General features: G+C 42.0%; 2 protein-coding genes across 4 annotated transcripts; both read left to right on the forward strand.

Moving 5' to 3' along the window:
* The first annotated feature begins 97 nt into the window (after positions 1-97).
* LOC118093604 (uncharacterized) lies at positions 98-4874 on the forward strand. Of its 2 annotated transcripts, none has more exons than XM_035133057.2 (2): positions 98-234; positions 1795-4874. In XM_035133057.2, exon 2 carries the CDS (start codon positions 1824-1826, stop codon positions 2700-2702), a length of 879 nt encoding a protein of 292 aa, XP_034988948.1. In that variant the 5' UTR covers positions 98-234; positions 1795-1823; the 3' UTR covers positions 2703-4874. The 2 variants fall into 2 exon arrangements, with proteins under 2 accessions (XP_034988948.1, XP_034988950.1); XM_035133059.2 differs by lacking the exon at positions 98-234 and adding an exon at positions 617-1098.
* A 140-nt stretch (positions 4875-5014) lies between these two features.
* Positions 5015-24231, forward strand: AIRE (autoimmune regulator). 2 transcript variants are annotated; one of them, XM_035133787.2, is made up of 13 exons: positions 5015-9519; positions 10336-10510; positions 11060-11215; positions 12594-12668; positions 13033-13154; positions 14381-14458; positions 18183-18298; positions 18818-18914; positions 19709-19864; positions 20545-20666; positions 21686-21785; positions 22667-22735; positions 23143-24231. In XM_035133787.2, exons 1-13 carry the CDS (start codon positions 9349-9351, stop codon positions 23221-23223), a joined length of 1518 nt encoding a protein of 505 aa, XP_034989678.2. In that variant the 5' UTR covers positions 5015-9348; the 3' UTR covers positions 23224-24231. The 2 variants fall into 2 exon arrangements, with proteins under 2 accessions (XP_034989678.2, XP_060130630.1); XM_060274647.1 differs by having other exon boundaries at positions 22667-23205.
* Positions 24232-24766: the final 535 nt, after the last annotated feature.

The raw sequence follows: 24766 nt of genomic DNA on the forward strand, positions 1-24766 counted from the left end.
GCAACCCGTGAATGACAGTTTAGACCATAGAGACGTCGGCATGAGAGAACACCACAGGGGAAGGGTTGCTCGCGCTGCCCTTTCTCAAGATGGCGGCGGCGGCGGCGGCACCGCTTTCCCTTTTCCCGCTGCGTAGGGTTCGCTCGCTCGCTCTCACTTACCAAGATGGCGAAGGATGGGCCGCGGGCTTTTAATTGACGCTTTACCTGTTCTGGCTGGTTCTGCTGATCGAAGGCAGGTCTTGGGAATAGGCGGGATTAGAGCCGGCCAGGCCGGGCTATTCAACTGTTGGCCGGCCGGGCAGGGGGAACGGCGCCTGGGCCTCAGGCGGCTTCGGCCTGGGAGTGGGGAGGAACTTGCCGGGGCCGAGAGGGAGGGCGGCCGGGCCCCACCCCCATCCGCCTCATGGCGCCTGTGGCGGCTTTCGCCTCATGGGCGTTATTTTCCAGGCAGGAATAAGGGCTGGTAACTGCCGTACGTGGAGTGCCTGGTCCCTGCCTTGCAGACGGGCAATGGAGTGCGCAGGTGTTCTCTGGTGCTCTTGACAGCCCCGTGGTTTTAGGCGACTGCAGGGTTGGTCCGCTTGACAGATCCCTTCTTTCTCGGTGGGCAGTTTTAAGCCCCCCTGTTGGCCTCCAGAACATGATCTCCCCACGCTATGCTCTCAAGCCTCTTTGGTTTAGTGCACTACCTGCGCTCATAGTTTCCAGGACCTGGAGCGGACTTTCATAAATTCCGTGATTGCATCTCTGTAAAAATCCAAGTTTTGAGCCATTCAGTTGAGAATTTGCTTACAGTTTGAAAATAGGAAATTGCCTGAATGCTAAAACTTGGAAGCATCATTATGTATATGCTGACAGGTGCTATTTGTATTTATTTGCCTGTTTCCATTCTGGGATTCGGGTTTCCTTTAGAAAATACTCTGTTCCATTTCAGATTGCAACACTATGCACATCTGGGAGGAAATGCTGTAGTCAACTCATTGGGACTTGCTTGTGAATATATATGCATGCGGTTTCACTGACAGGAAGATTAATGTAATTATACCAGGGCACTTCTTGCAGCAGGCAGCTGTTAAAAAGCAAGATTGAGAAAAAGGTACAGCTACTTGGAACTGTTGCAGTGCAATCTGTTAAAGGCTACCTGTGTGGTGGGAGAGCAGCCTAGAAATGTTGTAAATAAATATTTTTAAATATTTGAAGGTAACTTGGCCACCACAGATTTGAGTTATAATGGACAGAATACAAGTATTAAGACTGCTTGTTGAGGTGATTTGTAGTTCAACTGTTAATCGGAGAAACACCTGTGCCATTGCTAGAATGCTTTTTGTGAATTCCCTAATAGTGTTTAATAGATGGTATCTAATGTTAATCGTGCTCAAAGGAGACTCACTGAAGTCAACGGACAAGTACTCTGGGTCTACCTTGTATGATACTGCACTATATTTTTAAATATTGAAATATAAGAACATACTGAATTATATATGAATGATTTAGCTGTGCCAATGACAGATCATGGGGAAAATTCAGACTGCAGCTAACATGAATTAAAAACTTTATTGATGCTTTACTGCTCAACAAGACAGTTTTATTTTTCAGATAGGAGCTTACTTAGTCCAAATGGGTAGAAGTAAGTAATGTTCTCTCCAGAAATTACTTGATTGTCTATGTTGGCTGCAGTCCTGAACACTCTGACAACCTTGACTTGCATATTCATAGCTTCACATAATTAATAGTTTTTCTTTTCATTCTTGTTGCTACTCAACTTCAGCTGTCTATTATCTCTTTATTTCAGCCTTTGGTATAAAGAGACACTGGAAAGGAATGATGGCGGCTTTGGATACTAAAGCAAAAGCAAAAAAAACTCTGGGAACTGTTGATTATGTGGAGTCATCAGAATTTGCACAAGGAATTCTGCCTACCAAGAAGGATGTCATTCAAAACATGCTATATCTATTGCACCCGAAAAGGGCTGGGCAAGCCCAGCGATCCAAAGAAGATGCTGCCCAGTTGCTTGCTGAACTCCTGCAGGAGCACTGGTTGTTTTGCAATTTGTATACCATAGCAACACAAAGCATAAAGAAGCATATTCTTAAGGTGTATGAGGAATTTTCAAAATTATATCAGTCCAGAAAGCGAAGAAAAAATGAGTTGTTTACACAGAAAGCAGATGATTTCAACAGGAGTTCAGAGCAGCTTTTTGACATATTTTGTACAGACACAGGAACAAGAGAGAAATTGGAGCAATACAGTGGTGTGAAAATGACTGACATTGAGTGGAAATTTCTTGAAGATCAGAGGAGTGAAAGAAAAATGTACTTTGAGGACTTCGTGGACAAGAAACAAATGGAAACAATAGAAAGACGAAGAAAAGTAGAATCACTGGAGCACTTCAGGAAGATTGCAGAAGAAGAGGGAGATGCATGTAAGCGTAAAGGAATGACTTCCAATAGAGACGAGCAGCCAGTTGAAGATGTCAGCAGTAGGAAGAAAGATGACCCCTGCCTTGGACGCAGCAAAGGAATTGGGAACTTTTCACATAAGGCAAAAAGAAAGCGCCTATCTTCTGGCTGGATTACTGGGACAGCATCTTCAACTAGCTATAGCGAGTCAGTTGCACCTGAATGTCAACATATACGTATGAGCATCAGAAAAGTCAGACCAGGGTTCTATGAGACTTTTGACAAATATGAAAACTGCTAGCCCAACATTCAAAATCTTTAGAGGAAGTTGTTTCTGTTGAAGTTTTGGGAGGTCTTAATACCCTGACTAATTGGAAGTTGATGTAGATAATTTTGTTGGGCTCCATTAATGTACAGCAACACCACCAAAGTAATGGCACCAGTAGAAATGGGCTTTTAGCTTACTGAGAAAGTAAGATTTGTTTAGGCCTGTACTGATACCTTCACAAGGTACTAAAAAGCTATAGTGTAGCAAAGGAAGACAGAAAAAACCAACATTTGGATGTTAAAGCAAACCAAATGCACAATAGTAGGTTATGTTATATAATAACAATTTAACCACTGGAACAGACTTCTTAGGAAGGTGGTGCATTCTCCAGTTTATACAGTCTTCATGTTGGGCTGGATACTCCTAAAAAAACATTTTGCTGAAATGTTGTATAGTGGCCTGAAATAGAAATGTGAGGAGAAAATGCAGACTCTCCTGCAAGAGAGTCATATTATAACCTGTTGCCCATTCCAACCTCAGTGTCTCCCAAGACTGGAAGACCGTGTACAATTAAAATAAAAAATGGTAACTAATGAGATGGCAGCTAAAAGGAGAACATGGTCGTGGGGCTGTATGTCACAATGCAGGATCTTTTTGAGACTCGCAATAAACTGCTGACTTCCTGCCTGTTAAAACGAGTAAGCACACCTGAAGGGAAAACAGTAATTGGCTCAATTATCTAAAAAGTGCAGTAGTTTCCTGTAATGCCCCCCAATACCTTGAATAATACTTGTATGGTCTTAAGAGATTGACCATATACAATTTGCCATTACTTCATTGAGAGTTGAAGGGGTTCTGCGCCTTTCAGGACTAGGTGTTTGCAGGCAAAAGAAAATAAATTTCCTCTGATCTTGCATATATTTAGTTCCTAAAATACCTATACAGTTCTGAAAAGCAGCTTTTGATAGATAGCATTGGCTCATGTGAGAAGAAAAAAAAAGGGTCAGGAAATTTTTAAAATGGCTTTTGGTATAAATGTGGTGGCAACAACTATTTGTATATTTTCTGCATTCTTAGCAATTAAATATCAGTGGTGAGAAATATATGTGGAAACGTAGAATTTGTAATTGAAAATATTTGAGACATAAACATGTATAATGCACTGAACATAGCATGGGGTTGGAACTGCCTTTTAAAGGTGTTTAATTCTTTTTATTGAGTAAGGATTGCAAATGAATGCACTGCAATGTTTGCTACAGTAGAAGGACATACTGTAGCTGCACTGCAGTTATAATGTCCACTGAAACAGAAGCAAGTCTTGAGAAATTTGTAGCTCTGCCTGCAGTGAGCGTTGGTAGTACAGATTGCAGCCCTTTCAAAGCTAGGCAAAACTTGTTTCCATACCTCGCTGGTTTTTTTCAGCATACAGATGGCTAGTTTTCAATCTCATATCCAGACATATTGTATGCATTATGGTCTGTGTATGTACTGTTACATTACATGACCTCTGGATCACATGGTGTATACACTTATCTCTGGAAAGTCACAAACACCCGGCAACACACACACACACATACCCATGTTTCCCATCATGTTGGGAAGAGTGTATTACTCAGTACACTGCCCCATTGACTATATAGTAGTTAAATCCTAGAAATCATGTAGTATCGGAAATGGTTTACAGATATATGTACATCACTTGATCTATCACCACCTGATGATTCCTGGCTGAAGATGTGAACTTTGCACTAAAATGCTGTGTGTTGGAATTAATGTTGGGCGATATAACTGGCCTGCTAAAGTTAGCATAATATTCTTCTAAATTTTGCTCACATAACTTCCATAAATAAAAGTACTTCAAAATATTAAATGGTTACTTTTAGGCAAAGGGCACCTGTTGAGCCCGAAATCCTAATAACAAATTGCCATTGTTTATTTTGTTACCCTTTGCCAGAAATAGTTTTATTCCAACTGTTGCCTTTTTCATATGGACCAAAAATGTAACTTTATGCAGCATTATATCAAGCTAAGGAACAATGATTTATTACTGCATCTGCCCTTGCTTATACGGTACATTTGATTTCCCATATGAGAAGTAGCCCCGCTCTAAAACCATGTCAAAAAGGCTGACTGGAGGGATGTCAGTAATAAAAGCAATTTTACTGGATCTTTGAAGCAATAAAAGCACCCTCTTTTTGGGGGGGGGGAAACAAATGAGCCATCGCTAATGGTAGTGACAGTGCTTCCATTAAAATTTGTCTCCTTTAAAGTTTTCAGATGAATACCTCCAAATGTTTGCATTCAATAGTCATAGTTAATTCTGAAGTTGTGTTACCATTCCCAGTCAAGATAAGCTATCCAAATGCCTAAAATTATCATCCCTCATTGGTCCTTTTTCTGTACAGGCAATTTTAATGAACCTTTGAATGAAGGAAATTGTCAGACTGAGGTTCAGTCACTCTGAGTTTAATGTTTTAGGGATCAAAAATCTTTTGTTTCCTGGAAGGGGTAATTCAAATGATATCTGTTCTGTAGCATACATACAAATGCCTTGCTCCATACATTGCAAAAAAAAGCAGCTAATTTTTCTTTTTCCATGTATTCATATTGATTGGTTAGGTTCATTTAAAACTCAAAGTAGTGGGGGGAATATATGATTTAGTAGTAAGTGTGTGATTGTTACATTACTCATGAATTCTTTTTTCTTTTCTTTTTAAGTACGAATAATCATGCCCAGTGCTAAAGGTTTCTGGAATTTGTTGATGGCAGGCCGGCCAAAAGATCATGTTGATTTTCTTGATAGACCGGTCATGTTCAAAAGTAGGAGCAAAAGAGAAAATGTTGATTCTTTTTGCTTCTGAAAATTTTGACATTTTGTGTTCTCAGATGACATAAAATGTCAGATGCTTCTGCATGTATAGGAGTGTCTGATTACCAAGACTGCATTTCTGAGCAGACCAGTAAGCCTCTTGGTCTGCCTGAGGGTTTTTCATCAAATCCGTCCACTGTTGAGACTTCTCTTCCTACTTACATACTCGAATGACCTGATTTATTTACAATATATACTATTTTCCAACAAGAGCTAGAAGGAGAGCAATTAAATTATTCTCAAGCACATTCATGCAACACTTTCACCTGCGTCTTGTAGGCCTCAGTGGGCAGATGATAGCTGCAGCTTCTGCTTTCAGAACTCTCGGTGGAGGTGCTGGGGGACCAGAACTATAAGAAGTCCTCTCCCCAGCCCTCTTGTTGCCGTTGCTGCCTCACTCGGCTTAAGATGTGCACAGGGGAATAGCCCCACTGCCTTGAAAGTGTTGCCAAGCACCAGGCCTAGGTAACACAAGGTGTTAATGTCCTTGATCCTTGGCAGCAATAACGTTCTTTAACAACCACTTGGAAATCTACTCTGCTGCAACTGCTGCAGAATGTGGTGCCTTGTTTCTTGCAACAGGAGATATCTTGTACCAAAGTCACAGTATGCTTGTGGCTATCTGTCATTTTCCAGGTATAGCATTCTCCTGTTACCCAATAAAGTTTTTAAAAATTGAATCCTACATGGCTTGAGAAAACCTCACAATGATCTGCCCAGAGACTTAGAATTGGCTGTATACATCATCTTGATGGCGTAATCTTTGCACCATGGGAGAGGGGTTTTTTTTTTTGGAAGTAGTGCCTAGAAAAAGATTGTTGGATGCCCCAAACTTTTAAACAATAATTACAATTTTAGCTAGGAACCTTCTGTTGTAAGCATATGAATGGCTATCTTTTGATCTCTTAGCTAAAACTGCAGCTGATTGTGGCTCCCATGGAGAATTCCAAATACTCATTTGCAGCCTTTCCTCACATACAGAAACATCAAGGGTGTGCATAAATACTGAGTCAAACCATTGGTTCTAGGATTTCAGATGGGAGTCTTAACTAGCCTTACCTGGAGATACTGGGGATTAAACCTGTGCACAAAGCTGTGCACAAAGCACAGTCTCCACTGCAAAAACTGGAGATGTGGCTGAATGCCTCACTCTATGGACACTGCTCTGTTCCTTGTCTTCAGAGGCATGTGATAGCATTGGCACCACTTTCTCCACAGGTGGACCATGGAGCCAAACAGCCATGCTGTGGTTTATCCTACCTCTCTCACCTTGCCCCCCTCCCGATCTCCCCTTGGGAAATGCTGATCAGGGCGGGACTAGGGGCACTGAATGCAGCTGTCTGAAGGCACCCTACATTGTATGTTTGCTCTGGAGCTCCAGCCATTCAACAGGTACAGAGGTGGAAATCCAGCATGTCTCTCCTGCTGCCCATTGGCTTCAGACTTTAGAGGAACAGTAGAGGCAGTCCCTTTTGTCCCTGACTTCATGCTGCATTTCGCAGATGCTGTGCGAGATCTAGGGCAAGGCAAGAAGACCTCATGGGGCAGGGGCATGTTCCAGTGATTAGAAGAAAGAGAAAAGTGGGTGGCAGGAAGAGATGGCTCCACCCAATATAGGCTCAGACCCCAGCTGACCTTTGTGAGTCAGTGGCCTTCCATAGAAATAAGCTTTCCCACCTACTATGTATGATTTTCAATATAGCAAAGAACAGGGGTCAGCAAACTTTTTCAGCAGGGGGCCAGTCCACTGTCCCTCATACCTTGGGGGGGCAGGCTATATTTTGGAAAGAAAAAAAATGAATTCTTATGCTCCACAAATAACCCAGAGATACATTTTAAATAAAAGCACACATTCTACTCATGTAAAAACACGCTAATTCCCCGACCGTCCGCAGGCCAGATTTAGAAGGCGATTGGGCCAGATCCGGCCCCCGGGCCTTTGTTTGCCTACCCATGGTAAAGAGGATAGGGGCAGAACTAGAATTAGTTGGTTCTGGCTCCATCTCCACTTGGTCTCTCAGTCTTTTGCTCTACCAGTCCCATGGGCCATGGAGAGGAAAAGGTGGTTAAACGAGAATGAAGTTTTTAAAGGGGGGGCTAATTTGTCCCCCCAAAGTGGCCACAGAGTAATTGGAGTTGTGTATCCCTATTTTAGGTGGCTATAAGACTTGTCCCTTTTTTAGCTTCATTCAGTAGGAAGGGTTCTAAACAGTTAAGAGATAATAGCTAGGTACCGGTATCAAAGTTTATAAACTCAGAATGTTCCCTGCCACTGTCAGCAATGTTTCAAGGTGCTTTGAAGCCAGTGGTATGCTTGGGAGTTTGCATGAGTTTTCATCTCTGAACTTGTTCTCCCAGATTCAGCAGGTAAAAAGTAAACAAACCCACCCACTGCTTGTAATTAAATGCTGCCAGCCATCCTGAATTACATTGGAGAACAATTAAGAGAAGTGTTTGGTTTCTAAAATAATTCTGGGAAGTCCATTGAAGTTTGGAAGGGTGGGGCAACCCACAGATCTTACTAGGAGTATCATAACAATCCTTAGCCACTTGCAGAAACGATTTGGAGAAGCAGCTCTTATTTGTGGACCTAAGGATTTCTTCCCTATCAATCTGAAAGCTGCCAACCTGCTTCCCTATCAATCTGGGCTGCCAACCAGTCAACAATGTACTTGTTTGCCTAGTAGAGCCATGTTCCATCAGAAAACTGATATCAGGCTCTAAATAGACAGTATAATCTGGGTTTTCCCAATTTTCTGCAAATCAAGATCCACCCACAATAATGCCAATCCAGTGGATTTCATGCTGGCTGCACCCGTGACATTGACCTGCTATATGGCTGCATCCCTGATTACCCCAGATTCTCCCTTGCTCTAGGCCCACCCAAGGGGTTCTTTAATTTGGCATTTGGAAATTGACAAATATAACTATATCTTCTGATATAGCATGAATCTAGGGTTTATTCCTCAGGGTGGTTGTGTGATGAATTGGCGTCACCTCTGAATACATTGTACTATTTTTTTTTAAAAAGCACTAACATAGCCCCAACACTGAGCCTATAGAGCCCAATCCATGTCTTAATTGTTTTGAAAAGTACCTCCCATAATCCTTCCATTTTCCAGTCCTGTAGGTGTGTGCAGATGGTGTAGGGTGGAGTGAAAATCTCTCAAGCATTTTCAGAAAACGAAGCAAGCCAAATAGACTTAATTGGAGATAGCTTCAGCTTCCCAGATCTATCAGAGGGTCACCACTGGGATTCTATTGGTTCATCAACAGGGTTCTTTGATGGTGGTTGTTTTTTGTTACACCCCCCACTCCATGCTCCACAGACTGAGCATATAAAAAGCACAAGGAATCACAGAAAACAGATTCATGTGAAATACAGATACCAGATAACATCTCCTTTTGACAGGTGAGGCCAATAAGACCACCTTCCTCCTTTGTTTAGCAAAGACAGAGCAAGCAAAACAAATCTAATCTGGATGTTCAGCAGTAAATGAAGAAGTGAAAGACACTGAGTAATAGAAAAGGAGTGATATAAAATATGAGTTTCTTTTTACAAGCTATACTTGCGAATCTGAATTTCCACAGGCAGGTGGTCTTGAGAGTGAGGTTTCTAAAATAAGCCAGGATCTGACTGCTTACTCTACCCTTTACGGTCACTTCTACCCAAGATGCATGTTTCTTCACAGCATCTGCCATGACCTAAGCAAGTGTACATCAAATCTAAGTTATCTTTTAGTAAGAGTTAGCAGCTGCACTGTGACCAGAAATGGGCATGGTAGATGCATGCTCCTAACAATCCTGTAAATGTTACCCTGTCTCAGGATGTTCGGTTCTGATAACAAACCTTTAGGAGAAGGAGACCTGCGGAAATTACTTAAACTTTATCGCACAGAGATCTCCATGGCAGTCGACGATGTCTTCCCCTTGCTCCACGGACTGGCAGATCATGACATTGTCACGGAAAAGATGTTCAAGGTGAGAGAAATAAGAACAGCGATGAGATGATATATATTTCAAGTTTCCCTACTACCTACTAAAACAATCTCTTTTGCAGCATGCATATAATTTGTATAGAGGATAAGTTATATATATCTGCCCTTTTTTGTGCACTGCTGGACTATGACTCGTTCCTAGGCTTCATTTCTTTTATTGTTCTCTGAAATTTTAATCTGGTGGTTTTATTTTGTATTTCATTTTCTCTGAACCCATTTAGGGAGGTCAGGTAGAAAAAGAGAGGTTTTTATTTGCGGTTGATGCTGCTTGTATCATAGCACCAATTTGTAGTCATGAATCTCAGTGTACATAGTATATTATTTTATACACCAAAGATCATGGGTGTTGTATGAAAATCGTTGCAAATGGCACAAAATCCTAAGGGCTATGAACAATCAGAGCATACCAAATAAAAATTAATGGACATTACTAATTTAGTTTTATTAATGTCAATGGGTCTACACAAGTAGCACTACCACTGGCTACAATATTAAGCCTTGTGAAGCACTATTGTTTTGTAGACCTTGTTTATTCATGAGACAAGCAGTTCTGGAGTGCTTGTGTGATGGCCCATGTTTAATTCATTAGTTTTCCCTTTTACCAGCATTATTGCCACTTCGCGGTTGTTGTTCTTCAGTCTATTATATGCCCCCTGGACTTTACCTGCAGTGCCAGAATTTGAGACTCTTGCTGTAACTGCAGAAGACAGATTTGACTGCAGTGTACCTAAGCAATTTAGGGGAGCAGTTCAATGTATTTGGAAAGTAAACTAGCCTTGCTTTTTCTTTCTCCCTGAAGGACACTCTCCATCTGAAGGAGAAGGATGGCTGCCACAAGGCCTTCCATGCCATGTTAACGTGGCTGTTGAGCCAGGACTCCTCTTCCATCCAGGACTTCTGGAGGGTTCTCTTCAAGGATTATAACCTGGAGAGATATTCCAAGCTCCAGTCCATTCGAAGCAGCTTTCCTAAAGGTATTTGCTGAAGTCATCATGTTGTTGTTTAGTCATGTCCGACTCTTCGTGACCCCATGGACCATAGCATGCCAGGCATCATATGAAGTCATCATAGCCAAGAAGAAATTGAAGATGGGTGAAATATAAGTGGAAATAGATTTAGAAATGCCTCTCTCATGCTTAAAAGCTGGGAAATGTTTGTTTATTCACCTTTCTTGTTTAGCTTGTTTATTTTACTGCATAATATAATGTGTTTTCCTGCTCCAGGGACAAGTTCCCCCACCCCAAAGCACAATTTCTATAATCAGGCAAGAATCCCACAAAACAGAGTTATGGATGGGTGTTTATTGTGGATCCATTTATTTGCAGTGTCCACATATCTTTGGCATCAAAATGCCAGCCTATATTCCCCACCGCATCATACCTTGTTTAATCTGCATTTAGCCTTTCTGAGGAAAATATAAGAATAAGAAAAAAGCTTGTTGCTAGCAACCCATGGTTGCCTCATTTACAATATTAACCCCTGTCTAGACATGCCTCCAGTCTCAGCATTTGTTTTCTTTTCAGACCTGGATCTCAGTAGGTATCACAGCAGGGCAAGGAAGCTCGCAACCAGTCCTAAGGTATTGACTCAGCACAAATCCCAAGGGAAGAGGAAAGCGACAGATGAAAAAGATGCTTTGCACCTACCTCAGCTTTCAGCAAAAGGCGATGCACACCTTGGTATAGAACTGCTTGCTGGGGTTTTGCTGTGCTTTTTGTGGATGCGAGAGTTGATATTAAACATGCCAAAGAGGAATAGGAATGGATTTCCTCCAGGAAGAAATAAGGACCTGGAATGAGAATTTTCAGTTTCAAGAACATCAGCACAACTATTCTCTTTTTTGGTAGTATTTCACTACCTTGATTTGTGTTATTTATGATATTTATATACCAGTTTTCAGACGAGCTTTGCAAAGCAGTTTCCATGCAATGCTAACAAACTGAGTATCAGTTTAAATATACTGTACTGTATATTTTAAAAAAACAGCCAAGGCAAGAACTTTCTGAAAACTAGATCTCCTTCTTCTCAGAGCCAAAGCTCTCCTTCTACTCAGTCAGAGTGGTGGTGTTTAGAGAGGGAGAGGCCACCTCAGCTGCAATACTACCATAGGAGCTTGGTGGTGCAAACGATGCTTCTGACAAACGTCAGGGCTTCCCATCATCCTAAACCATGGGTAGGCAAACTAAGGCCCGGGGGCCGGATTCGGCCCAATCGCCTTCTAAATCCGGCCCGCAGATGGTCCAAGAATCAGCATGTTTTTACATGAGTAGAATGTGTGCTTTTATTTAAAATGCAACTCTGGGTTATTTGTGGGGCCTGCCTGGTGTTTTTACATGAGTAGAATGTGTGGTTTTATTTAAAATGCATCTCTGGGTTATTTGTGGGGCATAGGAATTTGTTCATATTTTCCCCAAAAAAATATAGTCCAGCCCACTACATGGTCTAAAGCAGTGTTTCCCAACCTTTTGCCTTCAGATGTTTTGGGACTACAACTCCCATCATCCCTAGCTAGCAAGACCAGTGGTCAGGAATGATGGGAATTGTAGTCCAAAAACAGCTGGAGGCACAAGGTTGGGAAACACTGGTCTAAAGGCCAGTGGACTGACCCCTGTCCTAAACAGATAGGTAAAGGTAAAGGGACCCCTGACCATTAGGTCCAGTCGTGACCGACTCTGGGGTTGCGGCGCTCATCTTGCCTTATTGGCCGAGGGAGCCGGCATACAGCTTCCAGGTCATGTGGCCAGCATGACAAAGCCGCTTCCGGCGAACCAGAGCAGCACACGGAAACGCCGTTTACCTTCCCGCTGTAGCGGTACTTATTTATCTACTTGCACTTTGACGTGCTTTCGGACTGCTAGGTTGGCAGGAGCTGGGACCAAGCAACGGGAGCTCACCCCGTCGCAGGGATTCGAACCGCCGACCTTCTGATCGGCAAGCCCTAGGCTTTGTGGTTTAACCCACAGCGCCACCTGTGTCCTAAACAGATACTTGCTGTTTATTCAGGGGGGGGGGAGGCCTTGTTTTCAGTATTGTAATGCATGTCCTATAAATCAACAGGATCCCTTCCAAAGGCAAAATCTGTGAAGAAGTCAGAGAATGTTGAGACCCAGCATTATCCCCTTTCGCATGGCGGTATGTGCAGCACTTTGCCGTTCTTTGTTTCTATCCAGCATTGACCTAACATGGCACCTTGACTTACTTCACTCAGAAGTGACCGAACTCTGTTTCTTCTTATTTAGATTCTAGATCAGGGATGAGGATCCTGTGGCACTCCATATTTTGTTGGACTACACCTCCCATTATTGTTGCCTACTGGCCACACTGGCTGGGGCTGATGGGAGCTGGAGTCCCAACAATATCAGGAGAGGCAAAGGTTAGTCACCCTGTTCTACATCAAAACAAGGGCGTTAAGCTGATATATGTAAAAATGTAGACTCTATGAATTTTGTGTCCCTGCTTTGATGAGATAAATCCAGTGTGCTCTTCCATTTTCCAGGCGACACTAAGAAATGCATCAAAATTGGTGGTGAGTTTTATGCAGCAGACAAACTGGAAGAGCTTGGAGAGAGGAACAAAGCTCAGGAACTGAAGCCCAGCGGGAAAGCTAAAGAATCCCAGGTCCGTAAATACATATGCCACACAATATACTTCTAATCCTTTCACAGTTTCTCTGCCTCTTTTGCTTTGAAGTTCCTAGCAAACTTTGGGGGCCAAAGAGTCCCTCAGACCACAGTGCCAGGTGAGTGGATCGTGGGATTGGTTTCGCCAAGGGCAGACACTGCTGGCTTTTGTTTATGCAGCACCTGCAGTCAGGTGCTTCACAATTACTTCTGCATGCAATTACCAACCTCTCTATTAAGGGGCAAACCCAGCTTCGGCTCATGGCAAGTGAGTCACATGACCCACCCACCTCACTCAGGGAATTCACTGGTAGAACAGAACAAGCAGTTGCGTAAGTGAAGCCTTAGTCTAGTACTGCACCCGAGAGCCAGACAGAAACGGGGAAGGCTGGGCTCCTGCACTTTTAATAGCTGCTTCGAAGAGGGAATTGCAACAAGAGTAGTAGGTTAAATGATAGCTACAACTGCTGAAATTCCTTCTTCTGCACAGCTACTAAAGATTCAGGAGTCCTGTTCAGCTGAACACAGCAACCAACGCCCTTCCTTCAGGTGTGGCATGGGACTCTTTGCCTCACAACTCAGCTTGGCCCTTTTACCTGTGGGGAAGCTTCTGTGAGTTTTCCAGTCCAAAGGCTACGAAAGAGACATTTATAGCTGATCCAGTGTTGTTAGGTTCTGGATCAGTTGTGTTTTAATGTATGTCTGTTGCAAAGCCTTTATGATGCTCTTTTATTGTTTTTATGTTGTTTATGTGTACTGCTTAGAGATTTTTTAAAATATTAAGTTGTTTAGAGGAGCTTTTAAATAATAAATAAACTTGTGCGCTATCACCACAGCTGCTGCAAAAGGCAGCATCAGAGAGAACAACATTAATTAATAACTTTACTGCAAGACCCATGGATGACCCATACCTGCCAGTTTTCTTAAGGAGACAGAAGAACATCTCCAGTGGCATTGGAGAGGAGCATCACTTTTAGCTTTTCAAAGTGCAAACACATTGAAGCACCAACACTATGCATTGTGGCCCTCATCTAGTGCAGCCTTTTCCAACCTGGTGCCTCCTTAAAGATGTTTGTGACTACAATTCCCATCAGCCCCTGCTGAATCTGGAGTGCACCAGGTTAAGGAAGGCTGGTCTGGGACAGTCCTACTTAGAATAACTGCTATGCTCAGTGGGGTGAGTGGACTTACTCCTTGGTTCATAATTCTTCTCTTGATTTTCAGAATGGAGATCAAAAAGCAAACTTGCAGAATAGGTGCCCTACCATCCCTTTCCCTACTGTGGATCCAGCCCCCCAGCAGGTAACAAAAAGATTGTCATTTTCCTTCCCCTGTGCTAAAGGTATGTCAGCTTCCCTCTGTCAGTGCTTTTCATATATGGCTATGTTTTTTGTGGAGGGGGTTTCTCCTGTTCTTCATATATTTCCACCTCTTCATATAGTGGGATTTCTTGCTCTCTCTTTTTTTAGTAACATGGAAAACTGTTCACACAACGTTGTTTTATTTTGTTGTTCATCATATTTGTATTCTACCCTTCCTGGAAAGGAATTCAGGCGGTTTACGTAGGATTATTTATCCTGCTTTATCTTCACCAGAACCCTGTGAGGTAGGTTGGACAGAGAGAGAAAAGGTGACACTTCCTAAAGTCTCCCAGTTAGCTTTGTGGCCGAGTGGGGATTTGAACTCGGGTCTTCCCAGTCCAGTTCCAGTGTGCTCTCCACTCAATCACTTTTTTAGTGTGCAAATAGAAGCAGGTGGAGTGCCCACCCTCATGGGATTGGTTTTGTCAGGAAGGGGGAAACCCTGAGATTAAACATAATCAAATGTGCATGCACACACATATGAAATGGGACAGATTTGTAGGTATTTTTAGCACCTGTATTTTCAGCATTAGGCTAAATTTATAGAGAGAGAGGGAAAAAGAAAATGTGGAAGGAGAGTACAGTAGTTGGGCAGTTTGTCTGTTCAAACAAGTTGAAGGCATAAGCAATTTTTAAGGAGAGATGCTTTGTGCTTTTATGCTGCAGGTGTATTTCCCAAGTATCCACTCCACATATAAGCAGTCAGCACTGTAGCTTTTGGAAAATACATTTGGAAACCTGCAGAGGAGGCAGCCAGTCGTAACTCCCTGGTGCATCACCTCATGTGATTACAGACACACTTCCTCACGTGATTACTGCAGGCAAACATTATGATGTTTGTTGTGAGATGTGTGGCATCTGGAAACACATCTGCCAGAGAAAATGTGAAATGGTCTTCACTTTTTCAAATGTAAAAGTCACAGAAACTGGACACCGATTAAGACTGGATGGAGTGAGAGTCACAGACTGTGCAAGCTCCTTGCTGCAGTACAGTCAGGTCACATCCACGATGTGTATTTAAAGCACATTGTTTTCCCCTAGATAATCCTGGGGAATGTAGTTTAAGGTTGCTGGGGGAGGGTTGTAGCTCTGTGAGGGGTAAACTACAGTTCCCATGATTCCTTGGGGGAAGCCTTGTGTTTTAAATGTATGGTGTAGGTGTCACCACATTCACAAGTCATGCCAAAAACAGGAGCAGACAGAAGTACACCGAAGTCAGTCTTTTGGCCTGAAAACTAGTGTTTCTTTATAGAGAAGATGTGCTGAGCATCACAACTGTCCTAGACAGAGGCACATCTGACACAGGCATGTTGAGTGCTACCCTTTGCCTTGCATTTCTGATGCTCTCAAGCAGAAAATGAATCTCCATCAAGCCACATAGTTCATTATGTCTTGAAAGTTTCACCCCACTTGGGAAGTCCCAGGTTTCCTCAGCCTCTTAGACTGGTGCCAGATTCACCCATGGGACAAGGTTTCACCATGAGAATCATTTCTCCTTGGCAGAGCTTAGTGCCACTCTTGCCAGAATGGAATTCCCCAAAGATTTCACAGTTAAAGGCTGTTGCACAGCACCTTGCTCCACCTAACATCAAAGCCTGTATTGGTCCTCACTTTCCCTTGCTTAGTTGGGTTTTGCTTCTGAAGCCATCTCTCTTAATAAAGGCAAATTAGCAAAACATGCAGAGTCTCAATTATGATGTCCATTGCATGCCCTCTGTGTCTCCCACCAAGGCTCTCAAGTTTTGGAAAAGCAGTATTTGAATAAAGAAACAAAGTGCAAAGGACAGAACAAGCCCTGTTTCCTACAGGAGGCAGCACTCTACTTTATTACTGTCAAGCATTCATGCTGCATCACTCTGCTGCAGAAATGACCAAAGTTCTGACGCTATTTTCTTGGGCGTTCTATCTCAAAGCAGAGTTCAATAAAAGAGCCAGAGCAAGGGCAAACCTCCCTTTAATTCCGTCTGCTTCATGTATTTCCAGTGTTACAATCAAATCACCCATTTCTAGGGATCTTGCCTGCCAGAAAGAGCTCTCTGCTCCAACTCCCTGTTGCCCTGGGACCGCAGAGCTGAAAGGGAAGTGGGACTAGAGCGGTTGTGGTGTGTGTGTACTTGAGATTATGTAAATTCATAAATTGTTGCCTGGACTTTCTTGCTTTCCTCTTCCCTCCCCATTCCTTTTTCCTTTTTTTTTTAAAATATATTTTTATTAATTTTCCAATTAAAACCAATTATATCACATTCATTATTTCAAATTATACACATATATATATCAATCAAACCGAATGTTATGCCAAATCGTCTAGAGAATTTTTTATTTGGGTTCCCATGCTTCAAGAAATTGGGGATTCCTCGCAACCGTCCACTGCCGTCTTTTTTCTAAAGTTCAAATCGTCCTCCACGTTCATAATAATCCAGATCTTCCCCTTACAGTCACATAGATGTTTTCCACTTTCAACCGATTGTTTCCCAGCTGCTGAGATAAATATCAAACAAGGTTTCACAAATGTTCTTTCTCCTGTGTGGGTTAATCAGTCCAGCCTCCCCATAAATCTTCTTAGTCTGGAGCTCCCTGTTGCGTCAAAGCAGCGCCATCTTAAAAAGCTCAAATCACTTTCGTTTTCTCTCATAGCCATGAAGATTAACGATCTTTATAAAATTTACAGCTTTTCCAGGCAGAAGACCCAAACATCAAACCATAAACTCTTGGTAAATTAATGGATCTCCTTGCCCTATAGCTGAACTTAGCTTCAGGTCGCTGCTCCAATTCAAAGTGCGTCACAGCTCATAAATCCTCCGAACGCGTCCAGGACTCCTTCCGTCCGACTAGGGGGGGGGGGGTTTTCTCATCGGCAACTCCACATCTTTAAAAAATATGCTCAGTAACAACAGTTTATAAAGTTCAACTCACACAGTCTTTTGCTTCTCTTTCACTCCAAACAAGCCAGGACATCGCGTCTGGGAAGATACGAAGTAACTCATATGAAGAAAAATAATAAAAAACTCAATTCCCTTATCGCTCCGTCCCCATCAATCCTTCTTCCAGATGGTATACAGCCTTTGACTCCTCTCCCTCAGCAGCATAAATTTCTCAGCAGTAAACAGCGCTTCTTCCCCTCCTTCTGAAGTATGTCCATAGTTTTAAGCCTAATTATCTTCTTTAACCATGGAAATCCCCGCCATGCAGATTAGCGTCCGGGAGTCCTGGCCCTCGTAAGTGCTTTTCAGCCCAAGCTCCCCCCACTCCATAAACAGTCGGAGTGGGTCTGGGGGCATCGCGGGCCAGCGGCCCCTCTCCGTAACCCCCGGAGAGGGTAGGGGGTTGCCATTTACTCCCCTAGCAACCGCCAAATTCCTTACGAAGGTCAGAGGGATGGAAAACAGGTCCGCCATTCCTGCCGGCGGAAACCGGAACCCCCATTCCTTTTTCCTTTTGTGTTGCGTCCAATCCTGGAGTCTCGCAATCACTTTTAAAATAAAATAAAAAATCTGTGTAGAGCATTAATCAATTTTATGCACTTGATGATGAAAGTAGCAGAGGCTGGTGATCTGGATAAGTGGCTGTATGTGACATTGTGTGCTGCTCCCTAGCCATGTAGAGAGAATCTGTCTGAAAATGGAGTCTTCATTCTATTTCAATTCTCCCAAATTTTGCTGGGCCAGAAGAACGATGACGAATGTGCCATCTGCAGGGATGGTGGGGAGCTGATCTGCTGTGATGGATGCCCCAAGGCCTTTCATCTCACCTGCCTTGTGCCACCACTGACAGAGATTCCCAGGTAATGACAGTTCTGCTAGTATTCCACAGCCCCCTGGAATCACATCAAGATCTGGATGCAGAACAGGTTTTGTTTTGATTATAAGCCACCTTAAATGCTTGCTTGCTCGAAATCCAGGACATAATGGCTTGAAACAAGTCCATGATTGTACAGTTTTTACCGCTTATCTTCCTTGTGCATGTTCGGACGGCATATTGGCCTAACCCCAACCACAGTTCTCACAGCAGATGAGGATGATTACTGGACTTGCGCAGAGCCTCTTCTCCTCTAGGAATAGGGAGTGGCCGGGGGGGGGGGGGGAGGCACCCATCCTTTTATTTCTCAGGATCTTTCCTATGTGCAATTTGTTTATGTCATCCTGCCCTCACTTGAAATAGTGTGTCTGAGATTGGTGGTAGCACTCTGGGTGGGTGGGGGATTGTTTTTGTTTACATTTGCTTAACTTGTTTCATCTATTTCTTCCTCTACTTGCTATTCATGATCATGCTCCTGTCTTTTTTCCCTTGGGACACTGAGCAGCGGGACATGGAGGTGTGATTCATGCTCCTCTGGGCAATCGAAACAATACAGGAGCAATGGAGAAGAGAACAGCAGGAATGCACTTTCTCAGACACAGGTATAATTATGACCCTTGATTTCTCTGTGCCTCTTCATGATCCTCTCTTTTCCTCTGCCTTGCGGGAAAATGTCCTACATAGAGCAACACTAAGAAACTGCTCTTTTGTTCTTGTGTCTCCTTCAACAGCTGTTTATGGTCTTTTTGTGCTCATTTATTGCAGTCCACTTTTCCTTTGTGAGAAAAGGGAGAATAAATGGCCCGGACCTTTGGAATGCAATAATCTTTAATATGAACAAAATTGCAGTCTCTGAAAGTGTTTTAAGACCTTCACATGACCAAGCCTCCTTCCCCCCCCCCAAAAAAAACCCTGCTTGAAATATAAATTGTATCCTGCAGTGACTCCTTGTGGCTGTTTTCCATTACTACTGAGTGGCATTTCTCTTTTTAAAATAATAATAATTCATTTGTAAGACAACGTATCATATTTATTATTACAGGTAGGTAGCCGTGTTGGTCTGACATAGTCGAAACAAAATAAAAAATTCCTTCCAGCAGCACCTTAAAGACCAACTAAGTTTTTATTTTGGTATGAGCTTTCGTCTGAAGAAGTGTGCATGCACACGAAAGCTCATACCAAAATAAAAACTTAGTTGGTCTTTAAGGTGCTGCTGGAAGGAATTTTTTAATATTTATTATTGCAATAGAAGTAAAATGGTAAAAATGAAGTTCAGTGTGTTCACTGTTATTATTACACTTGTCACTTTTTAAATACAAAAAGCAAACTCAAATCTTATGCAAGTAATGTGATATATTCTATCAATATAACATATTTATTTTGCATACCTGCTTAGGGAGCTGTATATGTCCAGAGAACAACAGAAGATGGAAGGAGGGTTCTCATCAAGGAACCTGTGTGTGCATCCCTCAGGCAGCCTTTGCCCTCTGTGACCCCAGTGTCCGGGGTGGCACTGCCAACAGTTCAAAATGTGGGAACAGAGAAACAGCTGGTCAGTATCTCACCTCCTGTGGAACTTTCCACCATTCATTGGGCATTTCAAAGGCTTTAAATAAGAACAGTGGGCTGCAAAACATTTTGTTGCCTTATTTCTCCTACCCTACCCTATACTTGGGCTTGTAGTCTTGGCGGAGTCTATTAGGTATCAGATTAAGTATCTGCTTTATCCTAACACTGAGATCCAGCGCCGAGGGCCTTCTGGCGGTTCTCTCACTGCGAGAAGCTACAGGGAACCAGGCAGAGGGCCTTCTCGGTAGTGGCACCCGCCCTGTGGAACGCCCTTCCATCAGAGGTCAGGGAGATGAACAACTACCTGACATTTAGAAAACACCTAAAGGCAGCCCTGTTTAGGGAAGTTTTTAATCTGTGATATTTTAATGTATTTTTATATTTGTTGGAAACCACCCAGTGGCCAGGGAAACCCAGCCAGATGGGTGGGGTATAAATAATAAATAATAATAATAATTGCTGTTATGAATCTATACTCTGCTTAGTTCATTTTTCTGAATTTTTCTGAGGCCCTGAAAAATCTTACAATGGCCCCAATTCAAAGCAATTGCAGTGGACCAGACAAGCATAAGACATATGCAGCACATGGTACCTCTGAAGGAGAAAAAGAGGACCATGTTTTGCTAGAAACTTGACTCCAAGTTCTTTCTTTTTTTCCTGCAGAAGCTGACCATTGGGGAGAAGTGTGGTGTATGCAGGAAAGAAGGAGACCTGATCTACTGCAATAAGTGTTTCCGGGCTTTCCACTGGCCCTGCCATTTTCCTGCCCATGCAGATCAAATCAGGTGCCATTTACATCCAATAATTAAGCCATCCATAGCTCCCCAGACTTTATAGTGCTTGTTTGTGAGAGTGTGTCCAGATGGTAGCTTACTAAGCCTGGTTTAACATCATAGCACCAGATCAGAAATGCAGGACAGGCACCACAAGATGGGAGTTTTGTTTATGTAAGTGCTGCTCTTCTGAATAGTGCTGCCCTGTAACAGGAGGAACATGGGGAGTGGCCTATTTATTGTTTGAACAGGTGTCAGATGTGCCAGAATGGTGATTCTTACGTGGTGGTGGTGGGAGACACTTTACCTGAAGCCACCACACTAAGTCCTTCACAGATAGATGTTCTAGTATTTTACTCAAAGCAATATCTTGATCTCAAAGCAGGCAAAATCCAGTTTTTTAAACGAATCCATGCATTTTATGACATTTATATACTGGAGTGTCCAGTGTGGACTTCAAATAGCTGCTCTCCAACAAAAGGTTATGTTGAAGTCCTTATATTACTTTTTAAATAGGCTCTCTCTACTAGCAAATCTGATTCATATAACTGGAAGCTGGGCCTGGTTGCATAAAGAGCTTAATGTTTAGCAAAACTGATGTCTCATGGCTCACTCATACAGTTGGACAGTCAACATCAGTTTTCAATTGTACGAATCAGCTTTGAGTTTAATCAGGCAATATTGTGTGGCTTCTCCTTCCTCTCCTCTTAGGGCTTTTTCTCACTGCAGAATAGTTGAGTAACTAAGCATGTGCCTGGCCTGTACCAGTACAGGTGGGGGTTCACATGACCGAGTATCTCAATCTCCATATAAAAAGGAATCCATGCATATGAAATACTAGGTTCTAGCCTTTCTTCCTGACATCTAGTTTTCTATGTGGGTGTAATGTTTTTGTATGGAAGAGCATTTAACCATGTGAGCCCCCTCTTCGACCTGAAGTAGTCCTGTCCAGCTTTAACCCGTTATCTGTGCTTTCTGAAATATAGGTTTGTGACTTCAAAGGGTAAGGTACTTTGTGTGTTTTGTTCTAGTGGAATCTTAATGTGCAAATCCTGCACTAGCAACCATCCCATGACCATCACCTTAGAAGGAACTACAAACACAAATACCCCAACACTACGAGCGGTAAAGGTCTGGATTTTCCCAAATCTTTTCAACTTTATAGTAGCTAGTGAGTTTAATCTTTGCAGCTCCCCTGTGGAGGTCCATTAGGATGAGAGATAACTGGTTGGGTGGAGACTTGAACTTGGATCTTCCCAGTCAAAGTCCGACAATCAGACGTACACTATACGGGTTCTCATTGTTATTGTTAATACTTGTTAATTTTCTATAACATCAGTGTGTTAATACAGTGGAAGGAAGGAGAAACAGGCAGAAAGGGGGTGTGAATGTGAGCAAATAGTTACATTCAAAAAAACTTGGTCACCCTTAGTAGATGAGGATTAAAAGTTGCCAAAGGGAGAAGCAAGGGAGAAGGATAAAGGAAACTGCAGTATACATGAGTTGAATTTGATATTGTTGTGCATCTCATGGTATTTATCCTTTGAATATAATGATGAAGACAGTAATAATATTAAAAGAAAGTTCTTAGCTTTGTCTTTCAGTTGCAGATTGAACATCACTTGCTTTTAACTTTGCAACTGAAATGATTAAAGTATGTAAAATCCATCCATCCATCACTTTATTTTTAAGAAGTGCTCCATGGATGGGAGAGCCATTTTTAGTGACAACACTGGGAGTCAGTTACCATCAAACCACCCCCCTCTGCAAAGAAAGCTGCATCTGGGCTCTAAAAAGAATTCATCAGTCTTCACCCTGATTGTAGTAGGCTACATACATCCTGCAGAAAGGATTTCCCTTTTCCTAGTTGGCTAGGTTACTCAGGATTTATATAATGGAGAATTACTAAGGCTGCAATTCAATAAATGGGTAAATCCCATTGAACAAATTGGGTCTTACCTCTGAGTAGACATGCATAGGATTGCACTGTAAGATGAGATTTTGAATCCTAGGTGGTGGAAGAATCTGCTGGGACTGAACCCCTTCTGAACAAGGATGATCTGGACTCTCTCTTAGGGGAGGTAATGGAAAACAAATCTTCTTGGTATAATTTGTCCAGTGCTGAACAGGTCTGTGGATTCTGGAATTGTCCATCGCAATGCTTGGGATAATTCGGAAGATTTTAGGCCCCCCTTGATGTTAATTTGTTCTTAATTTCAATACTTTGCACTTTCAAGTTGCAAGTAGTTGTAACTTGAGTACTTTCATCACATCCAGTAACACAGCAGAAACTCCTCCAGGCTGCTAGAAAGGATGGCAGATCAGTTATGCCTGGTAGACCTGTGCAGTCTGTGTACTTCAAAACAGGAGAGCAGCTCTATATTTGTCTACTGCCTGCATTTTGCTCCTGTGAATTGCGACCCTTATTTCAGTATTGTTGACCTGGTGAACAAATAGAAATACCTCTCTTTTCTCTCTAATCCTACAGAATACATTTGATGGGATCTTGCACTGGGCATTCCAGAGCGTGCCCCGTCCTCTGTCAGACACTCAAGGATTTTTCTCATAGACTCTGGATTTGGCACTGTTTTGCTGTTGTGTCAAACATGTTCCTATTGTCTCTTGCTGAAACATTGGCATCCAAAGCTACTTGCTTTCATGTAGTCTATATTATTGCAATGATAGTTCTGTTAAATTGATACTTCTCTGCTCATCTCCAATTGAGAGAATTGATATTTTTCAGTCTGTACCTGAGTAGATTATCGTAATCACCCTTCAAATAATCGAGTGATGGGATAGTAATTGAATTGTAGGATATTCTTTTTTCCACATATTTTTTTGATGAGGGTTTCAAAAGCAAAGTCCCTCTGAACATTCTTCCTGGACAAGTCCCATGCTTCCTTTGTCAATGAGATCACTTTATGTCATTCGTATAGTGTGCTACAGCCTAGAGATTTAACCATGCTGCAAATTAAATTATCAGACATTTTTGAGGTTCTACATGAGCCATTGCTATGGTTCCAGTTCTCAGGCAGCATGAAGAGGAAACTGTGTAACAAGGAGACAAAGCACAGCAGAATTTCCCAGATGCTCTGAAATGTGGGGAATCCAAGCTGCCTAAGGGGACATTATAGAACCAAATGTATTCTATTTTTAAAAATATTTTTTATTGAAAACATTTTAAATCCATACCAATTATCAACATTACAATCAAATACCTCCCCTCCCCCATTTCCCCACTCCCCCTGGGACTTCCCCCAGCTCCCATAACTGTTTTATTGATCTATATTGTTTCTGCATGTTTTACAATTGTAAATGCTATTTTTATAATGTTCAAGTTCATATTCTACTAATAAAATTTGTGTATGTTTATTCAAATCCTGCCAGTGAGTCTAAGTCTCTTTGTTGTTTCTTCAGATAACTTGTGAAAAGTTCCCATTCTTCCTTAAAGTCCCGATTGTCCTTTTCACACAGTTTATATGTTAATTTTGCCAGTTCCGCATAGCTCATCAATTTTTCTTGCCATTGTTCCTTTGTTGGTATTTCTTCTTTCTTCCATCCTTGTGCTAGCAAAATTTTTGCCGCAGTTGTAGCATACATAAATAAATTCTTAAACTTCTTTGATATGTCTTGTCCTAAAATCCCTAATAAAACAGCTTCCGGATTTTTAACAAAAGTCCTTTTAAACATTTTTTTCAATTAGTTATATATCATTTCCCAATATTTTTTAACTTCTCTACATTTCCACCACATATGGTAAAAAGTCCCTTCTTTTTCTTTACATTTCCAACACATCTTGTTCCCAGTTTTATACATTTTTACTATTTGGACTGGTGTACTATACCATCTATACATCATTTTCATATAATTTTCCCTCAACAAAGAACAGTCTGTAAATTTCAAATTTACTTTCCATAGCTTTTCCCAGTCCTCAAATTGTATATTATGTCCAAAGTCTTGTGCCCATTTAATAATTACTGATTTAACCTCTTCGTCCTTCGTTTCCCACTGTAACAAAATGCTATAGGCATTTTTCAACAACTTCACCTTTTCCTCTACTACTTCTTTTTGGAATCTCGAAGTTGTATAACTGAACCCTTTTTATTATCTTC

This window comes from Zootoca vivipara, chromosome 5 (assembly GCF_963506605.1).
Source record: "Zootoca vivipara chromosome 5, rZooViv1.1, whole genome shotgun sequence".
Classification (NCBI taxonomy): Eukaryota; Metazoa; Chordata; class Lepidosauria; order Squamata; family Lacertidae; genus Zootoca; species Zootoca vivipara.

Bases quoted from the DNA above. Each gene is read 5' to 3' on its own strand.
- AIRE (XM_060274647.1), top strand. From the start codon at position 9,349: ATGTTACCCTGTCTCAGGATGTTCGGTTCTGATAACAAACCTTTAGGA. The intron at 14,459-18,182 runs GTAACAAAAAGA...TTGCTGGGCCAG, and splicing joins TGGATCCAGCCCCCCAGCAG to AAGAACGATGACGAATGTGC. The intron at 18,299-18,817 runs GTAATGACAGTT...GACACTGAGCAG, and splicing joins CCACTGACAGAGATTCCCAG to CGGGACATGGAGGTGTGATT.
- LOC118093604 (XM_035133057.2), top strand. From the start codon at position 1,824: ATGATGGCGGCTTTGGATACTAAAGCAAAAGCAAAAAAAACTCTGGGA.